This window comes from Melozone crissalis, unplaced genomic scaffold (assembly GCF_028551555.1).
Source record: "Melozone crissalis strain CALT ecotype California unplaced genomic scaffold, PUWL_Pcris_2 ptg000017l_1, whole genome shotgun sequence".
Lineage (NCBI taxonomy): Eukaryota > Metazoa > Chordata > Aves > Passeriformes > Passerellidae > Melozone > Melozone crissalis.
In genome coordinates, this window is record NW_026535795.1 from 3,530,237 (window position 1) to 3,554,824 (window position 24,588).

The window sequence follows — 24,588 nt, forward strand, 5'->3', positions numbered from 1 at the left end:
TTCAGTTCTGGGCTCATTTTTCCTCCGATTTGAAGTTTTCTGAACCTTCTGTTAAGGTATGATAATGGTTACTCTGAGATCACCTCCAGAGAACCTTTCTTTCACCTAATACGTGATACAGGAGGTGTAGAGATGTTTCTTATGAGACTCTCAGTGCTTTTTATTTCTTGTTTTGGGATGGATTAAATTCAGATGTGGTACTTTCTTAGGAAGCTCTGACTGGTTAATCACTCTGTTCCAAGTTCACTATTATTTCTCACATCTATGGGATGGAAATTGCCTGCTAACCAAATGGAGATGAGCCAAAACCTTTTTCTCAAGGATATTTCCATTGGCTCCCAGCCTCAGCTTGTCACTTCACTCCCAGTTCGTCCCTCACAAAAAGCGACCACAGGCACCGGGGTGCCCTCACTGTCCCCCTGCTGCAGTGGAAAACGTGGAAAACCTGCCCCTTGTGGCTCTGCTTCAATCCGTGTCGTTTATCCTGAAAAAGTCTTTTTTTCCTTTCTGCTGGCAGAGCAAAAAGACTCGAATGTTTCTCTCCTGACTGTCAGAGCAGCGTTCCAGGAAAAGCTGCTTCACCACTGTAGGGCAGCACAGGACAGCACAACTCAGCTGTGCTGCCCCTCAGGTGCTGTGTACACTCTCTGCACTGAGCTTTGAAACGCAGTAAATCCCTTGATTAGCACAGCAACCACATTTGAGCATGGATTTTGTCTGTTGGAGATCCTATAACTTTTATTTCTGAACAGGGGTTTTTTTGGCCTTTCATACCTAGCAATGCATGGAAGACAGTAATTTCTTTTTACTATTTTTCAGTTAGAAACAGAATGAAAATAAAGGACCTTTTAAATAATTAATCAGCAAAACTCCTGGCTGGCCTCCAAACCCCAGAACACACCATCCTCTTTCTCACAGTGAAACTCTTATAGAACTGAAGAACAGGAATGGATCTGAAGAGGGACAAAGGGATTGTTTCTCACATGGTCTCACTAATGCCTCTCCTTGCTGAGGCCTGATTATGTGATCAGTTTTCATTGTAGACTTGTCCCCTGTTCATCTCATTCCCTGGGGTCCCTCCCTTCCTTGGGGACCCTCTTGACCTGTTATCTTTGCTCAGCATCCCCAGGAAGGTCCCAGGGCGAGCACAGCCAGTGCTCTGGGATCCAGTTTTGAGGATGGGGAGCAAATCCTGCACTCCAAGCTGCCCTGCCTGCTCACAGAGCCGCCCCAGGACAAGGGACGTGGCTCCCACAGCACCTCTCCTCTGCCCAGAGATGCCCACTTTCATCCTCCAGTTACTCCTATTTTTTGTTTGTTTGTTTGGGGTTTTTTTGGTTTGTTTTCCTACGTGTCAGTTTTTCTATTCCACCCTAACATCATTCCTATCAACTTGCTGTTATTCAGCGTCCCCCTCATGCTTCCATGGGAGGGAGGGAGGGAACTGCCTTCGTCCAGCTGCAGCCAGAAAAGGAACACATCCTTTGGAGAACATATCCTTTGGGGCAACACATCCCATGGAAAACAAACACATCCCATGGCGAACACACCCCTTGGAGCAACGCATCCCTTCTTTTCCTCTTCCCTTGCAATTCCCGCGCGATTGCTGCTGCGCTGGGAGGCTTTGCAGGGCAGTTTGATTTTACATTTCCCGGTTTGTTTTACATTTCCACTGGCTCTTTCCCCCTGAAGGGTGTAACCCCGCTGCCGCCTCCCCTCAGAGCCCGCCCGCCCTCAGGGCCCCTCAGCCGCCGCCATGCCGGGCTCCCGCCCCGCCCCCGCCGCCGCCATTCCGCGGCGCTCCGCCCGTTCCGGCGGCCGGGCGGGGAGGCCGGGCCGGAGCCATGGAGGACGCCGATTACTTCGAGGGCAGCGCAGCCGAGTGGGGCAGCGAGGCGGACGGGGGCGCGGTGAGCGCCGGGGGCAGCGGGGCTAGGGATGACTGCAGCCCCAGGCGTGTCCCGGAGCAACCCCTGGGCACGGGCTCCGAGCGTTCCCCTGGGTCCGGAGCATCCTCCGGGACAGCCCCGGAGTTTTCCCCGGCAGGGACCCGGAGCGACCCCCGGGCGGGTCCCGGAGCGTCCCCCGGGCCCTCCCGTTCCCCTCGGGCGCTCCGGGCTGAGGCGATAGCGCCGGGTGTGAGGGCAGGGGCCGGGGCTGTGCCGGGCCGGGGTCCCGGGGTTAAACAGGGAAGGCGGTGCGGGGTTTTTGTGCTTTCTCCGTTAATAATCGCTGCCTGTCGGGGTGCGGGTCCATTGCGGTGCTGAGCCCAGGTGTGTGTGCTGCTGTGGGCACAAAGAGCCTGAATACTGAATATGGGAGCGTGGGGGGAGACGGGACAGGGAGGCTGACCTGACTGTGCTTGTGAACAGCAAGATGATGAGGATGGGGAGGGAGAAGATGATGCCGAAGTGCAGCAGGAGTGCCTGAAGAAGTTTTCAACGCCTGATTATATAATGGAACCGTCTATATTTAACACGTTAAAGAGGTGAGTGTGACCTGATGTGTGTTATGGTGTGTTGGAGCTGTCACTTCGTATGGAAATGTGTGCAAATGTATAAATGGTGCTGTTGTTTTCCCTTTAAATTTAGACTTCTATTTATTTTTGGCTTTAATATGACTCACATAGTTCTTTTGTAATTCTTTCATCAGATATTTCCAAGCAGGAGGATCTCCAGAGAATGTTATTCAGCTCCTCTCTGAAAACTACACTGCAGTGGCACAGACTGTCAATTTGCTGGCAGAGTGGCTCATTCAGACAGGTATGATACAAGATACAGGGTATTTTGGGTCCATATTCTGTCAGAAATGTCTGAATTTGTGGCAAATTTGTTCATACACAGGAAGTGGATTGTTATAAAGTTGTCGTCCTTTATGTGGCTAAATCCTTTATAATAATAGGTTTATTCCACTTGGAGAATAATGATGCAATATGTTGAGGAAAGGCCAACAAACTGTGTTATAAAAGGTTTTATAGTTGAAACAGCTGCATAAATTATAGCTTCTTTTTAATTTCATTCAAAGGGCAAGGGTGCTGTTATATAGGCAGTATAAGGAGTGCTTTTATCCTGTAATGGAATTAATTATGTAATCGTTATTACATTACCAGAATTATTGTACTCTGATTTTAGAAATGTAGAACTACTCATTGTTATTTATGTATTATTTTGTAGAATATTATCAAAGCTACTGATAACCAATATTTAAAAGGATGAACTTCAGTGTGTAGTAATGTGGATTTGTGCCTTCGCCCTGGTAATTCCTCTTGTGGCTAAGACACTCCTGCATTTGTGTCTGATGAGGAGAGAAAGAGGAAGCTTGTGACCTGAGATCCTAAACAGTTCAGTAATTAGGGAAAAGGTGGAAAATCTGTATCAGTGTGGCTCAGTAGCAGAACTGATGGCTCTCATCTTCTCTGTGCTGATAAATTTTGGAGTAGTGTCTGTTCTCGTTGGAAAATGTGGGATGCTGCTGCTGTGTTCCACTGAACTGCTTTGCATCTGCCAAGTGTTTTGTTCCTTCTGTGCAGGTGTTGAGCCAATGCAGGTGCAGGAGACTGTGGAGAACCACTTGAAGAGTTTGCTGATCAAGCACTTCGACCCTCGGAAGGCAGATTCCATCTTCACAGAGGAGGGAGAGGTGTGCATGCAGTCCCTGTTCCTGTCCCTACACAGGATCCTTCCTGCACACCTTCATCTGATGGAGTGGTGAAGGGAAGGGAAATGGAATCTTCAAAGCCCTTTGGCTGAGGAACAACTGGTTTCAGAAAACCAGCTCTGTCTGACTGGAGTCCTCAGAGGTTTAGAGAGCTTGGAAATTTGGAATGCATCCTCCTTTGTAATAAAGCTCTGTAGAACAACTCACAGGAGTGCTGAGAGGTAAAACCCTTGCTTTTTATGATCCTGACAACAAGACATTCTTAAATCTCTTTCTTCTTTTCAGACTCCAGCCTGGCTTGAGCAAATGATAGCACATACCACGTGGAGAGACCTTTTTTACAAATTGGCAGAAGCCCATCCTGATTGTTTAATGCTTAATTTTACTGTGAAGGTACTATGCTTAAGTCTAATCAGTAAGAACATCCAAATATCCATAGTGTGCTAATTGTTCTGGCTTCAAATATTCATTGTGGTCTTGCTTGGATCTTTTATGTATTCCTGCTAATACTAATTAGTAAAAGTACACCTTGGTGGGAGGACTTGTGCTACAAGTTGCAGTACATATAATTTCCCAGTTTGAAGTACTGCATTTTCAATTTTTGTTGAGGTGTGGGAGTCATCTTTTTTTTTTTCTTGTTTGTTTTCCTTTGATCCTTGTTTAAAAATTTTGGATTTCTGGTGCAGTGGAATATCTCAGCCAGTTTTGTATGTTTCTGTGACAAGAAAAGAATGTTATATTAAAAAGAATATGCTCTGCTACATTTTTTATTATTGTGCTTTTTTTTGCTGCACCTTTATTGGTTTCTTTTTCTGTAGACCACAATATAAATGTGAATTCCAGTCAGTGTATGCAGAAGTGGAACTTAGATTCTCTGTGTTCTTCTAGATTTGGTAGGATATCAGAAATAGAAATGTAAATAACACAAGATTTCTGTGATGTTTTTATTTTTATAGCTTATATCTGATGCTGGGTATCAAGGGGAAATAACCAGTGTTTCAACAGCATGTCAGCAACTAGAAGTATTTTCCAGAGTCCTGCGTACATCTCTGGCAACAATTTTAGATGGAGGAGAAGAAAATCTTGAGAAAAACCTCCCTGAGTTTGCTGTAAGTTTAGTTTTTTGGGATTTTTCCCCCCTTTTTTATGAGGAAAAAGAAGTGTTCTGCTTTCCAGTTAGGAGGTACAGATCACTGTGGGATTGTAGCCAATCTTGATGTCCTACAAAAGCTTATGAAGAGAAGGTATATCTGAGTTAAAACCCAGAAATTTATGCTTTTTGGTCATTCTGTGACCAAGAATTCTTTGGGTTGCTTCTGTGACACTTCTTATATTTATTAAATGGATTGTAAAAAGGTGGAGGTAGAGCTGTTGTCTTTCACATGTACTGCAAGATCTAAAGATCAGTATTGTCAGTCCCCTGGCAAATGAAAATAATTCTGTTATCATCCACATCAGTGTGAAAGTTGCCATCTGAATCAGCCCAGCATTTCAGTGTTGTGAAGCAGCACAATTATTGTCCTCTGATTTCAGAAATGTGGAACTACTAAAAAATGATTTTCAGCTGGCTTTAAACTTCTCTTAGTATTTAAATACTGCAGAGAAAGTACTGAGCATGAGTAGAACAGATTTTCCTCTCAGTTTTGGAATTTGAGAAATGAAGTTCTCAATCAGAAATTTCTTCTTGTGTGGTGTCAGTGCTTTTCTGTATTTTCCTCTTGGCGTTTGTGCTTTGGTTTTTTTTTCCTTCGCAATTTTGCTGTTTGTTTTTTTCCCCCCTTTGCTCTCACGGCAATGCAATGCCAGAAGGCCCCTGGGCTGTTTCCTTGCTGTCTGGTGAGGTTTGTGCTGTGCTTTCACAGAAGATGGTGTGCCATGGGGAACACACGTACCTCTTTGCCCAGTCCATGATGTCCATCCTGGCGCAGGAGGAGCAGGGCGGCTCCGCCGTGCGGCGCATCGCGCAGGAGGTTCAGCGCTACGCCCACGAGAAGTGAGTGCCCCTGTGGGAGCAGGGAAATGGGGCCCACCACAGCCTGGGAGCCCTGCTGGCTTTTGCTCGTCCTCCATCGCCTTTCACCAGTATTGGAATATGAATTCAAATATTACCAGTTAGATTGTGCCTGGGCCAGTCTGACCCTCGCTTCTGGGCCAAAGGCAGCAACTGTGGTGTAATCACCCCAGAGATACCTTGGCTTGCTGGAGACTGCAGCTGGACACTGAACAAGTCCAGGCTTGTTAGGAACTCCATTTACCTCAGGAGGAAAGCTTAAGGCGATGGTGAAGAGGAAAAGGAGATGGATTCTGCTGGAGGGTTTATATCCAGAGGTTTATTCCATGGTTACAGAGGTCTGAATGTGAGCAACAGCTCCAACAGAATGCCGACCGCATGGCTTGATCCACCTTTTAAGCTCAGGGACAGGGGGAGGGGAGGGACAGGTGAGCTACCAACCAGGTGGGAGGGGCAGGGTCTCAAGGGACAAGGGACACCTAGACAGGCCAATGACCCCCAGGCCTGAGGGGCATCCTTTGAACTTGACCAACCACATGCCTTGCTGGAATGTTAAGCCTGATTGACAGGACTCACTCAGCAAGGGGGCGAGGGGGAAGAGGTATAGGCACACCTGGGAGGTGACCTGGAAGTCTAAAATGGGACATTACAACACACTGCAACACACCAGCAAAAGGAGAATCTCTAACTGCAACAGAGGAGTTCTTGTAGTAGGCCTTGAAGCTGTGGGACAGCAGAAAAGTTCAGTGTCCTGTACCAGAGAAACCTAAAACTGGAAAAGCAAAGACTTTATGTTTGTCTATTAAGAAATATACTTTTATTATTGAGAAATATACTTTTATTTTTTGTTAACTTTTTGGAGATAAACAAGGCAAACACAGGCCTATTTCTGTAATTACCCCAAGGCATTACATCCCATAGAATATGCCCTGTTGACTCAGTGAGACTTCATCTGAAATGTCTGAATTAAGAAAATAAGTGACTGTGTGTGTTTGCTCTGCCTGCAGAGGCCACGATGCCAGTCAGATCACCTTAGCACTGGGTACTGCAGCCTCCTACCCCCGAGCTTGCCAGGCTCTGGGGGCAATGCTGTCCAAAGGAGCTCTGAATCCGGCAGATATCACTGTCCTCTTCAAAATGTTTACAAGCATGGACCCACCTCCAGTAGAACTGGTCAGTATTCACCTGTTTGTAACCTCTGAAGCTTATTTCTGTTACAGAGGCACTCAGAAATGGGGTGCCTTGTGCTTAGTGTTGTATGGACACAAAAATTAAATAGCACTCACTTGTCCCTCTGTAATTGTAAGTAATTGAATTGTAAAGTGAAGCTGCTACTTGCATTCTGGTTTGCATCAGCTTCATGATACTTTTGTTGGGTTTTTTTAATTATTCCAAGTTGTGTTTTTACATATAACTAAATTAAAGAACTTTTCCATAGGGGAGATAAAGGTGGCGAGGAATTAATTCCTTAAACAAACAAAAGAAAGAATCAGAAAAAAAATCCCTGCCCACTTTAGCAGTTTGTTATAAACAGGCCTAAATTATACATTTCACATTTCTCACTGCATTGTTCTAACATGGGTTTTGGTAAGAAAAGGTGAGATTTTGATACTTTAGAAATATGGTCTGTAACTGATTCCTTTTTTTTCCCTTTTTTCTTTCAAAAGTCTGTGTCTCTGCAGAAAACTGTTTAATGTACTTTTAAAGGAAAATGTGTTTATCTTGTTCTATGCAAGGTATATCAAATGCAAAAACTCCGTTCTTAGTCACCTGTCATGATTCCCAGGCTCTGATAAAATGTTCTTTCTCTTCCCAGATTCGAGTGCCTGCATTTCTGGACCTCTTCATGCAGTCCTTGTTTAAACCAGGTGCTAAGATCAACCAGGACCACAAACATAAATATATCCACATACTGGCATATGCAGCTAGTGTTGTAGAGATGTGGAAAAAGGTAATGTTCACTTCTGTGAATAATATTATTTTTTACCTGCAGCAGCCTGTCTCTGCTGAAGAATATGTATGGTTGTGAAGTCGCTTAGTTTAAAATAATGCATTCAGCTTAGTTTAATTATTTTAATATGAAATGCTTCTGCCTTCAGCTGAGGTGATTAAAAAGTGTAGATCCTGATGATCAAATAGAAGTCTGAGTACACTGAGAATTAAATAAAGCAAACATCCCTGTACTTCAGCTCACTCATAATTAATTCTTCTGAAACTTGCATGTGAGTCTGAATTTTGAGACACAGGTGCAATCCCAGGCTTATTGCAGGTCAAGTTCCTTTCCTTAAATAACCAAAGACATCTGCAACTTTTGCATTCCAATTTTGCAATAATTTTACAGAACAAGAGAGTCAGCATCAACAAGGATGAACTCAAGTCGACCTCAAAAGCCATTGAGACTGTTCACAATCTGTGTTGCAATGAGAACAAAGGGGCATCAGAGCTGGTTGCAGAACTGAGCACTCTCTATCAGTGCATCAGGTGAGCAGGGAGGCTGGGAATCTCTCATGACTCATAAATCCTGTCTTTCACACACAGCTTGTCCTCCTTGGGTGGCAGAAATGATTTTCTGTGCCTCTGGAGAGTGATGGCAGATTACTTTGGGTTCCTAATAAAACTTCCATGTATTTTCCATGCTGCTGTGCTAAGGTGATGTCTCTCTGTAGGTTCCCAGTGGTGGCCATGGGGGTGTTGAAGTGGGTGGACTGGACAGTGTCAGAGCCACGGTACTTCCAGCTGCAGACTGATCACACCCCAGTTCACCTGGCCCTGCTGGATGAGGTAAGAGTGTCTGGAACCTGTGCTGAGAGCAGGAACAGCTCTGCTTCTTGTGTAACACTGAGTGCCTGTCATTTGCAGGAAGGCAGTAAATATGCAGAGATGAATCTATTCAGAGTAAATTGTCTGGTTTTGTCAGCTCAGCATTATTTATGCCAGGAAAACTTGGGCATTATAGAAAGAAATGATGGAATGCTTTTCTAAATGAATTTCTGTCTGGCACAGAACATCAGTGTAAACTTGTCTGGTGCATTGTGTTTTAAATTGCAGTTCTGAGGATCTCACTTTGCTGTGTTGTTTGCAGATCAGTACATGCCATCAGCTGCTTCATCCCCAAGTTCTGCAACTTCTTGTCAAGCTCTTTGAAACAGAACATTCTCAGCTGGATGTGATGGAGCAGGTGATACTCAGAGGATTCAGGTTTTTGTTACTTCACATCTGTCACTCCTTTTGCTCTCACAGCAGGGTTAATGTAGAAGTGGTTAAAATGTAGCACAGCGGGTATTGAATGAATAAAAATAGCACACTCTGAGGGCGAGTTCTGAAGTGTTGGCTCTCCCCTCCCTTCCCCTCAGCTGGAGCTGAAGAAGACTCTCCTGGACAGGATGGTTCACTCGCTGAGCCGGGGCTACGTCCTGCCCGTCGTCAGCTACATCCGCAAATGCCTGGAGAAGCTGGACACAGACATCTCCCTCATCAGATACTTTGTGACAGAGGTCAGCAGCAAAAACTGTTTACTGAAGGCTAGAGATCAAGTTTAAATCAGATCCATGTGTTTTGGATATTGAGAAATACTTCAGGTTCAGGTCAGAGTCTGAGCAATGTCTCAGTGTTCACCAGGATGGGATTTGGTCCTGCTGCTCCTGACTTCTGGAAGTAACAAGGTACTCACAGAGCACCTGAGAGTTCATACCTAATTAGTTAATTAGTTGCACTTGAGACCTCTTGTTCTCCATCCAACTACTTGTATGCTCCCAAGATTGGTATATGAATTAAATGTTGTCCCTCCTCCCCCTGTAAGTGCAAGAATCATCAGTTTTTGTCTGTTCTTTCAGGTGCTCGATGTGATTGCTCCTCCATATACCTCAGACTTTGTACAGCTTTTTCTTCCAATCTTGGAGAATGAAAGCATTGCAGGCACTATAAAAACAGAAGGTGAACATGATCCTGTCACAGAGTTCATAGGTAAGTCATGTTTATTCCTTGCATCCCTGCTTCCATTTGTGTCTTACAACTTGCAAATAATGTTTAGGAGGAAGATTGCTAAGTATAGGAATGCCTGCCAGCTGTTTTCACAGACAACTTCCCTTTTAGGGGCCTGTGTTTAGCAATTTCCCTGTGATCAAGAATCTGTGGGTAGTAGTGGGGAAAGTGAAGATAAATACTGCTTTTTGGGAACTATCACTGCAGCAAGGAAAGGAAGGAAGGAGAGTTGTCTGTCATAGTATGATACTCCACCCTAAACCAGAAACATCTGTCCAGACTCTAAAAGCCTAATTATTTACATAATCCATATGCAGAAATCCATATGCAAATACATAAATCAGAATCATTGTAATGTACTGAACAGTGTCTTCTTTTTCTCTCCTTTTAAGCTCATTGCAAATCTAACTTTATTATGATGAACTAAGCAGTGGAAAACATCAAGAATGCAGCCAGAGCTTATGATCACTGCTTTGCCATGCTCTCCACCTGTGAGGTTCTAAAACTGGGGAGAAAAACCCCAACAAAACCAACAAACCTAAAACAAGGAGGAAAAGGCTGAAGGACATTTGCTTGACTTGCATGGTGACCCTGAAATTCTTAACCAGAGGAGTGTTTGTGTTTCATATCAGAGAATTGTCAATGTCATCTGGGAAATGGAATGATACCAAAGGTCTTTCTGTTGTTACACAAATCAGTATAAATCTGTGTTCTGAAGAGGATAGATAGAAAGAACAGATTTATTTGAAAGAACTTGCAGAATTTGTCACTGATTCTTTGTGTAATAAACAAAATATGAAGAAAGGGTAAGGTAATTCCTACTAAAAACACTTTACAGATAGTTCTCTGAATAGGTCCTGAATGCTCTAGGCTTTGATATTGCAAGTTGTAAAAAACAGGAATTTGTGGATTTGCTCTGTGCCTGCAGCACAGAAGCCCTAATGTCTGTCCCTCCCTTTTGCATTAGATTAGAATTTTAAATGTCCTACATGAAAACAAAAATGTGTTTTGTGTAACACAAGAGGAGTTGCAACAGGCAAGGTTATTTTGTATTAAGAGAGGAATTCTGTGTGAGTGTGTTACCTTTCAGAATCTATTTCTTGCTAAATAGATGCAGCAGATGTTACTGGTAAGTTTCATTACCGTGTCATTACTGTCCCAAACTATGAAACGTGTGCCCAAATTTCATTACTGCTTGTTGTGGCTTTGTTTTTATACTGATCTCTACTCTGTCCTGGCTGATGCCAAACTGTGGGAGAACACCCAACAATATAATTTACCTTTAAATAAAGGTGTTTGTTCTTTTGCAGAGATGTCTTTCAGTTTCATTATGACTCGTTCTCTCTGCTCATTGGGCTGGATTCCTCTTTACACCCCTCACTTTTAAACCAACAGTAATTTTCTTGAACAAACAAGCACATTTTGCTCCTCCAAGTACATCTGTTTTCTGAAGAATCTGCTTTCTAAAAGACACTGAAACTCTTAAGTCCAGATGAATGCAAATTTAAAAAGGAAATCACCTGAAAAGGGCAAAAGTTGCTTCTCTAGAGGCTGTTGGGAACTTCCTTGCTTATCTTTGAATAAAAGATTTACTGTTATTCTAGCTAACTCTCACCATTTAAAATTTGCATGTGACCTAGTTTTTGTAATTTAAGTAAACTGTTGAATTAACAGCAGAAATTATTCACCTTATAGAGAACAAATTTAGGATCCAGCCCTATACAAGCTCTTGGTGATAATCAAGAGCAGTTGCTCTGTGTCCATGCAGCTTTACCAGCAGTTTCAACAAGGTTTATCTTTACTTTCCTGTATTCAGCTTGCTATCACTTCCTCTAAACAGTTCCTCTGTAGGTGATTTTTAACTTAAACCCTTTGTGATGCTGTGATCAGGGATGTCACACAATCCTGTTCACACTCAGTTGCTGTTTGAACCAGCAGCATTGCTGTATAAAACTGTTCATCAGGCCAGATAGAGACAACCACACACCTGCATTAACAAGCTCTTACAATAAATCCCCAGTCATGTAAGAGAAAAAGTTTGTTTATTAAATCAGTTAGCAATGTCAGGCAGTAACATCTGATATGGCACTGATTTGTAATATTAGTGAGGAGTTCTGGGTTATGGTAATTTACATTTTGCCTCTTTAGGAGAAAAAAAGGCATAATCACGTATTAAAACAAGGCTAATCAAGTAAGAAGTGTTTAGACTGTCTTTTGCTTAAAGTAATTCCCATTATATAATTTTGGTGGATAAAAGCAACTTCATCATTTAACAATTCCAACACCACTGTTTCACCAGGAGGTCAAGCAAACAAGGTTTAATATTTTTGATTTATCATGTCCAGACTTATCATGGCTTTTGCATCATTGCAACATATTTGGTCAGTACTGTCACAGAATTTAAAAGAAGCTCTAGACCCAAATATTGAGTACACTTTCCCAGTACATCTACATGATTTGTATTTAAAAAAATAGATATTTACATGTACAGGTTCTGTGATTCAGTCAGTGTGATTTTAATACTGTGCATCAAGGTAGACAACTCCTTCATGGGTGAATTACTTCAAGGTGTAAATAAAATTAGGGCAGTTCTGTATTTTTTGAAGGCATTGTGTGTTGCATCTGGTCTAATTGTTCAGAACTGTGAAGGAGTCTTGGGCTATTATTCTTTAAACAAGAGGAGGTTGTGCTGGGAAGCTTCCAAAGTACCCAAACACAAAGCTGTACCATGTAGCATCAAGGCAGTATGGGATCCCCATATGCACAGTCCTCTTCAATAGCCAGATTGTAGTCTGCTCCTCTTCCACCCTTGTAGGCACTGGTCACAATCCTCAGCCAGCCTCTTTCACCCTGTAAAGGATTTAATTTGCATTGTAAATTAGGAAACAGCTGTAAAAATTGTGTGTTGGTGAGTCTGTTCTGTCTGCCAAATATGAGTGATGAGGTGAATGGAGAATTCACTCAAGCTGTGGTGCAGCCCTGGAGTCATGGGGCAGCCTGCCTGGGTGAACTCACATCCCACTCACCCAGTCCTGGATTTTTGCCTACAACTCACAGCAATTTCCAGTTGCCCATAACAGGAGCTGCACGTCCTTGAAAGGTAGAATTTGGGATAGAGCTGAAAGTTATTACTCAAATAACTTCCAAATATCCTTGCCTTCAGATTGGCTGGGTGTCATTTTTAAACGGGCAGTCTAGTTCAAAGCAAGTTTCAGTTTTATATCCACAGGCTGCAGCTTTGCAAGTGACAAACCCCTCCCTCCCAAGCCCAAAGTGTGTTGCTGTGTCTCCTTACCCAGGGCTCACCCCAGGAGTTCCGAACTATCCAATATTCTGTCCCGTTCTCCACGCCCCAGCCAGCCACAGACACGATGTGATTCACTGTGGGTGAGGGGTTGTACTCTGTGTACAGCCCCCCTGTGTAGGCATCCAGCTTTTCTGTAGCCATGATGCCACAGCTGCAAGAAAACAGAGAGGAGGTTTCATACAAGGGGATCAGGGCAGGGGCCTGGCTAAAAACCAACTGGGTTTCTTGTATTTTGTATTCTGATCTCAGTTTACATACAAACTAGAGTCTGCATGCTAGAGCAGAGCAGCTGACACATGCTAGAATGAAAATGTACACAGAGTTTCGTGTATCTTTTTTTTTTTTTACCTAATTGGTCCATTAGTGTAGATTTCTGCCATCATTTTTTCTCTTCCACTGACAGACCCATAGTCAGCAACTTTCCAGAGAGTGTAGTTCTTGATCACATGGCATTCTCCAAAAGTGACACAAGTTCCACACTGGTTGAACTTCTTACATTCTGCAAAACAGAGGTGAGATTACAACTGTAGGTAATCTGCAGGAAGGTGCTTTTCTTTAAGTGAAGGGATTGTAGGACACTGAGCTTTTAGAACATAATTGAGGCAGATATTAGTAACTTCAGAGTAATTATTAATACATATTTTCTCTGGTGAACTCAGTTATTTTCTGGAAACCACATTTAAAGTCCCTTTTATCACCACTTACTGCTTTTTACTTCACAGATATAAATACTTTGTTGAGGACATAGAGAAACCATTCCAGTCATACATGACCAAAGGTTAAATTTCTCCTTTGTTCAGCTTGAGGTGACACTTGTAAATATTTCAGTACATTAGAGATTGTGTGTCACAGATTTAAGAGATTAAGTTAAAACAATTCAGCTGTGCAAACTTGCCTGAGCACGATTTAGTGCTACCCTGTCTGTCTGGAGCAGGAGACACACACAGGCCCGTAAAGAAAACCTGCTCTGTCAGTCAAACAGCAGGAACCAGTACTCTGAAAACCCAAAACATTTTTTTTAAATACACTGCTAAAGCTGGGAAGAAACCCTAGAGCAAAGCAGAGGCACCCTACTTTGGTCCTTGGCCTGGTAGTTGTTGCAGGTCTCGTCGGGGATGCCGTGGTCGTGCGCGTACCTCCAGACCCCCGAGTGGTCCCCGCCCTCGCAGGAGCCAGCATCAGCACAGTCGATGACATTCTGCACAGACAGGTAGGCAGACGGCCAGGCCCCTTTCCTCTTGATGTTGATTCGGTCTGGAAGGACAAGAAACTGGGGTTTGCTGTGGAATTCGTGGGTGGCTGCACATTGCAGCTGCTTTTGAAACTGTCTCCTCTCCATTGAGCCTGCACTGGTGGCAGACTGCAGCACTCGTGGTTGGAAAGGCTCTGCTGTCTGCAGAGAGGAACACAGCCTGACCTGATTCAAACCAGAGGCTGAGCTATTGTTGTGGGTTTCCATTAGGAGGGGTTTTTCCATTAAAAACTCAGCAAAAACATGGAGATGAGTAAGATCTGTCTAAGGCCTTGAAGAGCCCTAAACCTCTTTTAATTCAAGACACAGTTTCTGAAAACTTCCAGATCTGTTTCCTGACTTTGACAGCAAAGAGTTTTCAAATACACATCTAAAAACAGCTCTGAGCATCATATCTTACAGGAGTAGAGATTTATGTATAAGTCCATGCATAAACATAAGCCCATGGAGCCCAGGCTGCTGGCTCTGTGAGACAGTCTAAATGCAGGAGAAAGCTTTCAGACTTATCTCCTTGCTGTTACACCAGCATCTCACTGTTATCCTGCCATCTCAGACAGGCACCACCACCCTGCTGCCTTCTTTTGTCAGAAACAAGAAGCTTACTTGGCAGAAAAGCTTCCTGATGAGTATTTATAAACTGCTTTTGTGCATTAACAGTCTTAACTGATGCCACTGTAGTTACTTTAAATCCTATTAGTACCAACAACATTCAAATAAACTTGACAGAACAGGGAGCTATCATCCCAGCCTAATCTTCCTGCAAGCTGCTGTATTTTACTGGCAGGTGTCACACCTGCCCACATCCTTGTGTACTGCATGATTCCTGCTGTCTGCTCACACCTGCATTATCTGCCCCCTTCTCCCCAGTTTCCTTGGTTTCTCCTTCACAGGTAAATTTTCCTACAGCCTCCCTGTGCAAATGGCGCTTCTCCAGCACGAAGCTGTTGCATGCAAATCATGCATTCTCTCTAGAGCCACTACTTCTCCATCTGTAGCAAACCACTACTTCCCCTTGACTTAGAAAAAGGCTGAAATCAGATTTAGTGTCTGCTGTGGGGGTCAGTTCATGCAATGACAGGGCTCCTGCAGCAAATATCCCACAAGAGGCACCTTGTTTCATTTCCTCATTGCCAGCATGGCTGGAGAGCCCCTGCTCTAGTGAGGGACCAGAAGGAGACCTGACAACTCTTTTGCATCTCACCACACCTCTGAGGGGAGGGCAGAAACTCCAGCTCTTACCCCAGGACCTAAAGAGCAGTTTGGGAGGAGCTACGGCCACATTTCTTCTGCAAACAGGTTTTTAACCACACACCAGCGTTCCCCCCTTGCTGCCTTTGGATAAGGTGGACACAGCCTCACTCTGGTTGCTTTTTCTACTGAAACCAACCCTCCTTGCCTTCAGCTTGGGCATTCCCACTGTTCTGGTGTATTCACAGACACCTCAGCCTCGGTTTTGCTGCGTTAGTCCCTGCAGTGATTTAGCACCTTACACCAGCTGTCAGTAACCGGAATCTAAACTCCCTTTGCTTCCAAACACTCCCGATTGCAGCGGGGAGCCCGGGGGTACCTGCCAAGGCGCTGGTGCTGCCGTGGGCCCAGCAGGAGCCGCAGTACTGGGGGATGTGCTGGTTCCGAGTGGTGCTGGCGTAGTTCACCCCGTTCACGTTCCGCCAGTCCCAGCTCCGCGGCAGCGCCGACACGTCCAGGTACTCGTGCGGGCGGGGGTAGGTCCTGGGGAGGGGGGAACGGGACGGGGAGGGAGCGCCGGCATCCCCCGGAGCAGGACGGCCGGGTGTTATTTAAAACAAAACAAAACAAAACAAAACAAAACAAAAAAAAAAACCAAAAAACCAAAACCATAAAATCAAACCCCACGGATTTCACCGAGTTCCATAACGAGCCCGCGAGTGTCCGCCGGGGTCACGTGACCGATCCGGCCCCGCGGTCTCGTGACCGCCCCCCCCCCACCCCCCCCACCCACCCCGGCCCATCCCGGACCCCAGAGCGGCCCCGGGAACCCCCGAACGCCCCCGGGCACCCCTGAAATCCTCAGGGAACGCCTGAAATCCCCGAACCCCTCGGGCTCCCCCAGACCCCCCCGGACACCCTCGAAACCTCCCGGGAACCCCTGAAATCCCCCGGACCTCTCCGGGCACCCCCGAAATCCCCGAAGCCTCCCGAGCCCCGGCTGTGCCCGCCCAGCCCTCCCCAGCGCTCCCCTCGGCCGTGCCACCCGTGAGGGGCCGGGAGCGAAGCGCACCTGAGGCCGGGCGCCCTGCGCGGGGCCGGGCGGTAGCAGTGCTGCCCCTCCCTGAAGTGGAGCCCGGCGCGGGCGGGCGGGCAGAGGCAGCCGCAGAGCAGCAGGAGCGCGATGAGAGGCTGGAGCGGCGGGGCCATGCTGGGACAGCGGCGGCTGCCGGGCTGCGGCCGCGCCGGGGTTTGAGGGCGGAGGGGAGGAGCGGAGGCACGGGCGGGGCCGGGCCGGGCTCACCTGCGGCGGGCGTGGACAGCGGGCGGGGACAACGGTCCGGCCCCGCGCCCTCCTCGGCGCCGCCTCAGCGTGTCCGAGGGAGCTCTTGGGGACGAGGAACAAACTCCGATCCCGCCCTCCCAGCCCCCAGTGGCGCTTCCAGCTCAACAATTCGGTCACATGAGTTGTGATTGTATCTGGGACAGGCCCTGTCACAGGTTCCTTCACCTTTGGCCTAACACCTCAGCATTGTGCCAGACTGTGGCCAGAGACTGTGACTGGATTTTTGTTTGTTGTTTTTTTTCCTAGTCCCAAGTTCTGGATTTCTCAAGCCCTTTAATGCTACAATTAGCGAAGGAACACAGGCCTGTGTCCATTTTCTAGGCTACTCCTTAGGGCTTGAATATCTGAAGGTTCTTCATTATTTGCTAGAAGATTTAGTCAATAGTAAAAACAGTTTTCTAATTTTCCTGCAGAAGCTTCTAGTGACTGTGTGAATGGATTATCAGTTTCTTTTGCATACATTAGCTAGAAGTTTTCATGTTTGATAAACAGGTTTAGTAAACCACAGACAATTCTCCCCTCCTAGCTTCTCTTCCTTGGCTTTCAGCACTTCTTGTGGAGGGCCGGAGGTTTATTAGCTCCACACGATGAGCAGAGAAACTGAGGCACAGAGAACAAACACACCAAAATGATCAGCAGAGCACGAATGGAGCCTGTGAGTTGAATGCATTGGTTTTGGTATCATTATTAGGGGTGATTCAGCTAGCCCAGGGTAGTTAAGACTTGCATCAGCTTGTCTGGCAGCCATTCACAGATCTCTGTAAAATTATCTGATGCCCTGTAGCCAGGCTTATCTCAAACTGAATAGGCTTTCCTCTCAACAATCTTCTCTGCTACTCTAAAAAGCCAGCTCCTCCCAAGCAAACCATTAAAAAAGAGTATCCCAGAATCCCTCCTTGCACATGCATGTTTATTGGGGGTAGTGTTTAAAAAAACCCAAAAACCAACCAAGGAAACAAAAACAACAACAAATAGCCCAGCAACCACAAAAGCCTGGTGTCTCTGTGGTCTCAGCTCAAGCCCATCAGCAGGGCTGTGGCATCTGGGAGCAGTGGCAGCCTGATAATGTGCTCTGTGCCCCAGCTGTGCCCAGTGCCAGGCTGCTCCTAATCTCCCCCTTGCCAAAGTGCCTGAGAGCTGCTCCATCCAGCTCAGCCCCTCTCCCCGGTGCCTCTCTCTGCTAATCTGCAGCTGCACATGGGCCGTGGCACTGCTGGGAGTCCCGGGGTGTTAACAGGCCCGGGGCTCGCTGGGCTGAGCAGGGACTGCAGCTAAACCTCCACAGAAACAGCCCCTCCTAGGCCGGGCCTGGATAGAGTCAGACAGAAATGCAGATGGGGAGGAGGGAAAAGAGGCCCAAGCCCACAAACATCTCAGCTGCCTGGTGTCATGTGCCAGAATTTTTAAGGCTCTATAAGGAAGCACTTCAGAGGAGGCACATGATTCTGGGGAGCTATTTTCAGCAAGAGGAAAAGCCCCTATTAAGTGATTGCTTATTTCTTTTGCTTCCCTTTTCCCCCTTTCCTTGTGAGATGTGCTCAGTGAATTTATTTATTGCTGAAATTATTTTGTCAAATTTTTTGGACAGTGAATTAGCACCTTCAGCCTCCTCCTAAGCTGTGTCTATTGTGAATACATTGCATATTTTTAATTTATATTAATTTATATTTTTTATCAATTAATATAAATTATTTTTATATTGTATTTATTTAGTATTTGTTATTAACATTGTATCAATGTCTATTCAGAATGCAGCAGTTGAATATACAACTTAGATGTGCATTACTGCTCTTAGCTAAGGATGGTTGGAGAAAACAAGTATGAAATGTGCATAAATAAATGAGATATGCTTTTTAAGTAAATGGCCAAATAACCTTTACAGAATTTTCTTCGGGAACTGTCGAAGATATCCAAAGCTATTGTGGAAAATATTGTCAATGTGGCAGTGGAACAGAACATTGTGTGTGTCTTGCTGGGTAAACTGAATGGCTTAGAGATTTTATCTTTTGAAAATTATAAAATGATTGTGTTTTAAGGAAACAAAATTAATCTACCTGCATTTGACATCTTCCTTTTATTGCTCCCTAAGCAGTGTGCTCACAGCATGACAGAGGATGACAGATGTTTGCTCTCTATTTTTTTAAAATGCACTCCTGGTGCTGAGCTCTGTGTCAGGAGCAGTTGTCTGTTCTTCATTGGCTGGTGGGGGAAGTGGAAGTCATCAAGTGGAGGGGAAGCCTGGCATAAGCTGATTTTTCTCCTGGAACCATATGGAAGCTCAGAAATCCCTTATCTCCAGCAACCCATAAAGCGGTCAAGCAGTGACATTCAGGGAGTCAAGGCTTCCACTGTCACCATTTCATGCTGAATAGTTTTAAGGTGCTTTCCAAATTATAGTTCCTTTCCCCATCCTTAAAAGGAACACTTGCAAGGCAGTGGCAGTCACTTGACATGTCATGAAACTGCTCTAGGCTTCCACAAGTCATTTTAGTCTGGGTTTCTGCTGCTCAGTGATACTGGTGCTGGTTATCAGCAGCCAAACACGACTGTGCTGTGTTTTGTTCTGTCTCACAGCGTTTCCTTTAGCAAGGGAAATGTTTCACTCAGTGAATGTTACAGTTCACTTCAGAGAGCTTCAGTGAAATGGGGTTTTCACCTCTAGCATGTTCCTGGCAAGTTCTGAAGCACACCTGAGACATAAGAAATTAAGAAATATTAGAAATGCTGTATTTCTTAATGGGAGAGAGGGAGAGTTAACTGTGCAAGTTAGTCACAAGTTAATTCAAGTTTTGGCTAAATATGATGGACTCTTTTAAGTATTTAAGGACCAAGCATCACTGAGGGTACAGTGTTATTTTTATGCGTTACAAACTATTTTTTGTTCCTGCTCCTGTTCCCCTCCTCCATGCAGTCAAACATCAGGAATGAGGCTTGTTAGTGAACTGGAGTTTGCCTTGCAATCCTGCTCTCAAGTTGTTACCATTTTTATTATGGGTGTTGTCCTCTATGACTCATATGATGCTAAAATTTAAATGATGTGGCAGAAGCACATGTGCTTAATAAATTAAGATCACTCACTTTGGGCTATAATCTCTACATATGCACATATATTTGTATATATATTATGTTTAATATAGAATAATGCACCACAAAGAGAATATGCACATCCACAAACAGAATATGCACATCCACAAACAGAATATGCACATATATGCTGCACAGAGAGGGGAAGGGGTGCAGGTGACAGTGCTGCTCTCCAAGGCACAGGTGCTGCCCTTGTGCTGCTGTACCTGCACCCAGGCAGGGCAGGGGCCCCGGGCTCCTGGTGCAGAGCCTGGGGCTGGCTACTCCCCTGGCTGGCTGAGTGACACTCCCTGGGGTATAAAAGGGCCCCTGGGCCGGGCTGTGCTGGGTGTAGCTGATAGAGCAGCAGGCACAGGGCTCGTTCTGGGGAGCTGCAGAGCCTGGGTGAGGTTGTAGCCACCGGCAGGTCTGAGCCACACAAAATGCGTGAAATCGTGCACCTGCAGATTGGCCAGTGTGGGAACCAAATTGGATCCAAGGTAAGGTCTCTTTTCAACACTGATTACTGGCAGGGATCAGAGGTAGCAGGTCACACATCATCAGTGGATGGGCACTTCTGGGGGGACAATTACCTTGTAACTCAGTGGGGGGAAGCATGGCAGGTTAGCAGGGAACCATGTGTATTTTGGTATGAAACCAAAAGCTGGATTTGTTCCTTTAAGGTTAATGTTCATTTGCAATAACCATGGCCCAGGGAATACAGGTGCACCAGAGCATTCCTGCTGGGACTCCTGCTCCCAGGGGAACTCACATCCTCTGCAAGATACAAGTGACAGAGCCAGTAATTCCAGGGCTGTGAAGTTGTGTTGCTGGTACTTTAGCTCAGCCATGCAGCAGCTCTGCCACATTTTATTCTTCAATATCAAAGAATCATACAATGGCTTGTGTTGGAAGGGGTCTTAGAGATCATATGGGATCATATTAACCAACAGCATAACCTGTGTTAGAGTGTAGAATGACACAAAGTGTCACTGGCCTCCTGTGAGAGACAAGGTGTCATTTGGAGTATTTTTGTGTAGCTCAAACACTGGATGCTGTGACATAAGGAGTAGTCACTATTGCTGACTTTCTGGGCTAGGAGTAAAATTACCCCTCAATTACTATGCTGTGTGATGTCCATACTTTCTTTTTTTTCTTTAATTGATAAGTAGGAAGTTGTCCAAAATTATCTACTTTGGGCTGGGAGGTCTTTTAAGACATGGGATAGTTGAGGGATTGTTTTGTTTTGTTCTTCCTCCCTTCTCCCACACCTAACCTTGATTCCTTTTAATGGAACGTGAACCATGGAGCATGCACCTGATGACAGTGGTGTATTTGTACACTCAAAATGGGACTGGACTGACCCAGGAGAGCTTTAACATTAGAATAGCCTGGTCATTACAGTGGGTGGGTGTGTCTGCATGAACACTGCTGTGGCTGCTGCCCAGATAAGAGCCCAGCACAAGACCACATCCATATGAGTGTCAAGATAGGACGTTTAGGAGCAGCAGCTGTTTGTGGAAAGGCTTGCTCATGTACAAATTTGCCTGTGCCAGCTTTGTTGTGCCATGGTCCCATTTGTGCATGACAGAGCAACTCTCCCTAATCCACACCCTCACAACCTTTTTGTTAAGTTCATACCAAGCAGTAACTGTTATTTAAAATTTTAAACTAACATCAATTTTCTTTTACTGTAAAGAGAACAAATTGAGGGCCACCACCCATTAGTGCACAGGTCATAGCTAAGCAGCATAAATGGTCTGCTAAATTTTTCCCTCAAATTTAATTAGGAGAGGTAGAGAAGGATTCCTGTTCTGATCTGGTATGTAAATGGCAGAGCATCCCCTGCTTCAGGCACAGTTCCCAGAGCTGGTGCCAAACGTGCTGAAAATAAAGAAATCATTCTCAGTGTGTTGTACCTCTTTCCTTTTGCAGTTCTGGGAAGTGCTTGGTGAGGAACATGGCATTGACATCACTGGGAACTACCGTGGGGATTCACCACTGCAGCTGGAGCGAATTAACGTGTACTTCAATGAGGCTTACTGTAAGTGCTCAGCAGAGCCAACAGGGAGGCTAAAATAAGTAATTAAAAACCCACAAAAAGCCTAAACCAGCCTAGGTGGACTGGACTTTCCAGAGTGCATTCTAAGCCTGTTTCTTTGAGCACTAGCAGTAATTATTTGCATTAATTTTGTTTCTTCCAGCCCATAAATACGTGCCCCGTTCCATCCTGGTGGACCTGGAGCCTGGGACGATGGACAGCGTCCGCTCCAGCAGAATCGGGCCCCTCTTTCGGCCTGACAACTTCATCCATGGTATGCACAGCACACTGCCAGCAAACTGACTGCAGGCAGCTGTCCCAAAAGGGCCCTGCAAGTCCTTCAAAAATTCTCCTGTTAACTTTGTGGCTGTTCTTCCTGTAATTCTGTTCACAGGTAACTCAGGTGCTGGCAACAATTGGGCCAAGGGCCATTACACAGAAGGCGCTGAACTGATTGAAAACGTCATGGATGTGGTCAGGAACGAGTGTGAGAGCTGTGACTGCCTTCAGGGGTTCCAGCTCATCCATTCCCTTGGTGGTGGCACGGGCTCAGGCATGGGGACGCTCCTCATCAACAAGATCAGAGAGGAATATCCCGACAGGATCATGAACACCTTCAGCGTCGTGCCCTCCCCCAAGGTGTCGGACACGGTGGTGGAGCCGTACAACGCCATCCTCTCCATCCACCAGCTGATCGAGAACACCGATGAAACCTTCTGCATTGACAACGAGGCTCTGTATGATATTTGCTTCAGGACATTGAAGCTCACCAATCCCACCTACGGGGACCTCAACCACTTGGTGTCCCTCACCATGAGCGGCGTCACCACCTCGCTGCGCTTCCCCGGCCAGCTGAACGCGGATCTGCGGAAGCTGGCGGTGAACATGGTGCCCTTTCCTCGCCTGCACTTCTTCATGCCCGGCTTTGCCCCGCTGACAGCTCGGGGCAGCCAGCAGTACCGGGCCCTGACGGTGCCAGAGCTCACCCAGCAGATGTTCGACGCCCGGAACATGATGGCAGCGTGCGACCCCCGCCGCGGGCGCTACCTCACCGTGGCCTGCATCTTCAGGGGCAGAATGTCCACCAAGGAAGTGGATGAGCAGCTGCTGTCTGTCCAGACCAAGAACAGCTCCTACTTTGTGGAGTGGATCCCTAACAACGTGAAGGTGGCCGTGTGTGACATCCCGCCGCGAGGGCTGAAGATGGCAGCCACGTTTATTGGCAATAACACGGCCATCCAGGAGCTCTTCATCAGGGTGTCCGAGCAGTTCTCGGCCATGTTCAGGAGGAAAGCCTTTCTCCACTGGTACACGGGGGAAGGCATGGATGAGATGGAGTTTTCTGAAGCAGAAGGTAACACCAATGACCTCGTGTCCGAGTACCAGCAGTACCAGGATGCCACTGCAGACGTGGAGGAATTTGAAGAGGTAGAAGTGGAAGCAGAAGCCAAGCCAGAAAAGGAAGCAGAGTAAAAAGTATCAAAATATCCTCCAAATGAGCCTGTTCACATTCACTAGAGACAAAGCAATAGCCATCATCTGCATACCCAAAATAACACATTTCTTCAGAACTCCAGTGCATCTGGCCAAGTATATCTGATATTACAACACAGTGCTTTTGAAATTCATGGCAGCTCTGCTTTACTGTCTTGAACAACTGTTGAGATGGAATCTCTCCTCAAACCAATCCACTATGAGGACACGTTATCTCACACCAGCCTTTCCTGTAAATGGATTCACTTTTAGAACACAATCACCAGATACTGAATGTACCATACAGCCACTGGGCCTGTGTATATAGATCAGGATCTTAAGCAATAGCAAAATGTGCTGTCAGCTCATCACATTTATTTATTGTCAGGTAAACACAGTCCCTGCTGACTGTGAACTCGTTACTGTTTTAGGATCATGTGCACATCCCTGAGGCCTCCCAAGGCAGTGACTCTTTTATCACTCCACAGACTAAGTAGATCTGCAGAAACAACAGGGGGCAAATGACTGAATATGCACATTCTTATTTTATAAGTACTCTAATTGTTTTATCACATTGCTGGCTTATATTATTGCAGAGCTTGTATTCATTATCATGGTGTGGTGTGTTTCTATTTCTAACTACAGGTTGAGTTACATTAGCACACTAAGTTGTGACATTGTGTAAAAGTTTTGGTGTGGTATTTTTTTTTCTAGGTACTAACTACTGTAAATTTTTTTCCTAATATTCAGTACAACAAAAATGACATAGAATGGTTTGTAGTTTGTTAACATAAATTCTACGGCAGTCACTAAAACAAAATCTTATTTTGCCTTTGTTAAAAAAAATTCTTGCCATCACAGCTGCCCACTTAATGTATTTATAATATTCTTTTAAATAAAGATTATATACCATTCTATGAAAAGTTTTATACTTGAAACATTTGATAGACAAACCCCATAATATATTCTTGCAATAACTAACTTTGAATTAAATCGGTTATACTCTTAGATGAAAATGTTTAACAAAGGTTGTTGTATTCTGAAGAAAATAATGCCTCATGTTTGAGTTCAGTCTTGGTGAAGGAACCTGAAGCCAATTCTTCTGCGCAGTGGGACAATGTCACCCCTGCTGTGAGGACACACAGCAGCAGGAAAATGCAGCATAAACAATTCAGATTCCTGAGTCTCCTTCCCCACCTCTTACATGACACCAGCTCTCCCAATTCCTGATTCACTGCTCAGTGTCTCAGACTTGGAGATTGGATCTCCA

General features: G+C 45.4%; 3 protein-coding genes across 3 annotated transcripts; 2 read left to right on the top strand and 1 right to left on the bottom strand.

Annotated features, from left to right (window-relative positions):
• Window positions 1–1,803: 1,803 nt before the first annotated feature.
• Window positions 1,804–10,958, top strand: NELFCD (negative elongation factor complex member C/D). The gene is made up of 15 exons (XM_054274718.1): window positions 1,804–1,910; window positions 2,373–2,488; window positions 2,653–2,762; window positions 3,530–3,639; window positions 3,943–4,050; window positions 4,614–4,766; window positions 5,520–5,650; window positions 6,676–6,841; window positions 7,485–7,619; window positions 8,010–8,149; window positions 8,335–8,449; window positions 8,751–8,846; window positions 9,022–9,162; window positions 9,502–9,631; window positions 10,042–10,958. Exons 1-15 carry the CDS (start codon window positions 1,845–1,847, stop codon window positions 10,074–10,076), a joined length of 1,752 nt encoding a protein of 583 aa, XP_054130693.1. The 5' UTR covers window positions 1,804–1,844; the 3' UTR covers window positions 10,077–10,958.
• Window positions 10,959–12,305: 1,347 nt separating this feature from the next.
• On the bottom strand, window positions 12,306–16,622 carry CTSZ (cathepsin Z). Its single transcript, XM_054274645.1, has 6 exons — window positions 16,469–16,622; window positions 15,776–15,939; window positions 14,031–14,210; window positions 13,305–13,455; window positions 12,945–13,107; window positions 12,306–12,499 (listed from the first exon to the last, which is right to left on the bottom strand). The coding sequence occupies exons 1-6, from the start codon at window positions 16,603–16,605 to the stop codon at window positions 12,386–12,388; spliced, it is 909 nt and encodes a 302-aa protein (XP_054130620.1). The 5' UTR covers window positions 16,606–16,622; the 3' UTR covers window positions 12,306–12,385.
• A 239-nt stretch (window positions 16,623–16,861) lies between these two features.
• Window positions 16,862–24,169, top strand: TUBB1 (tubulin beta 1 class VI). The gene is made up of 4 exons (XM_054274561.1): window positions 16,862–17,396; window positions 21,740–21,848; window positions 22,009–22,119; window positions 22,240–24,169. The coding sequence occupies exons 1-4, from the start codon at window positions 17,370–17,372 to the stop codon at window positions 23,316–23,318; spliced, it is 1,326 nt and encodes a 441-aa protein (XP_054130536.1). The 5' UTR covers window positions 16,862–17,369; the 3' UTR covers window positions 23,319–24,169.
• Window positions 24,170–24,588: the final 419 nt, after the last annotated feature.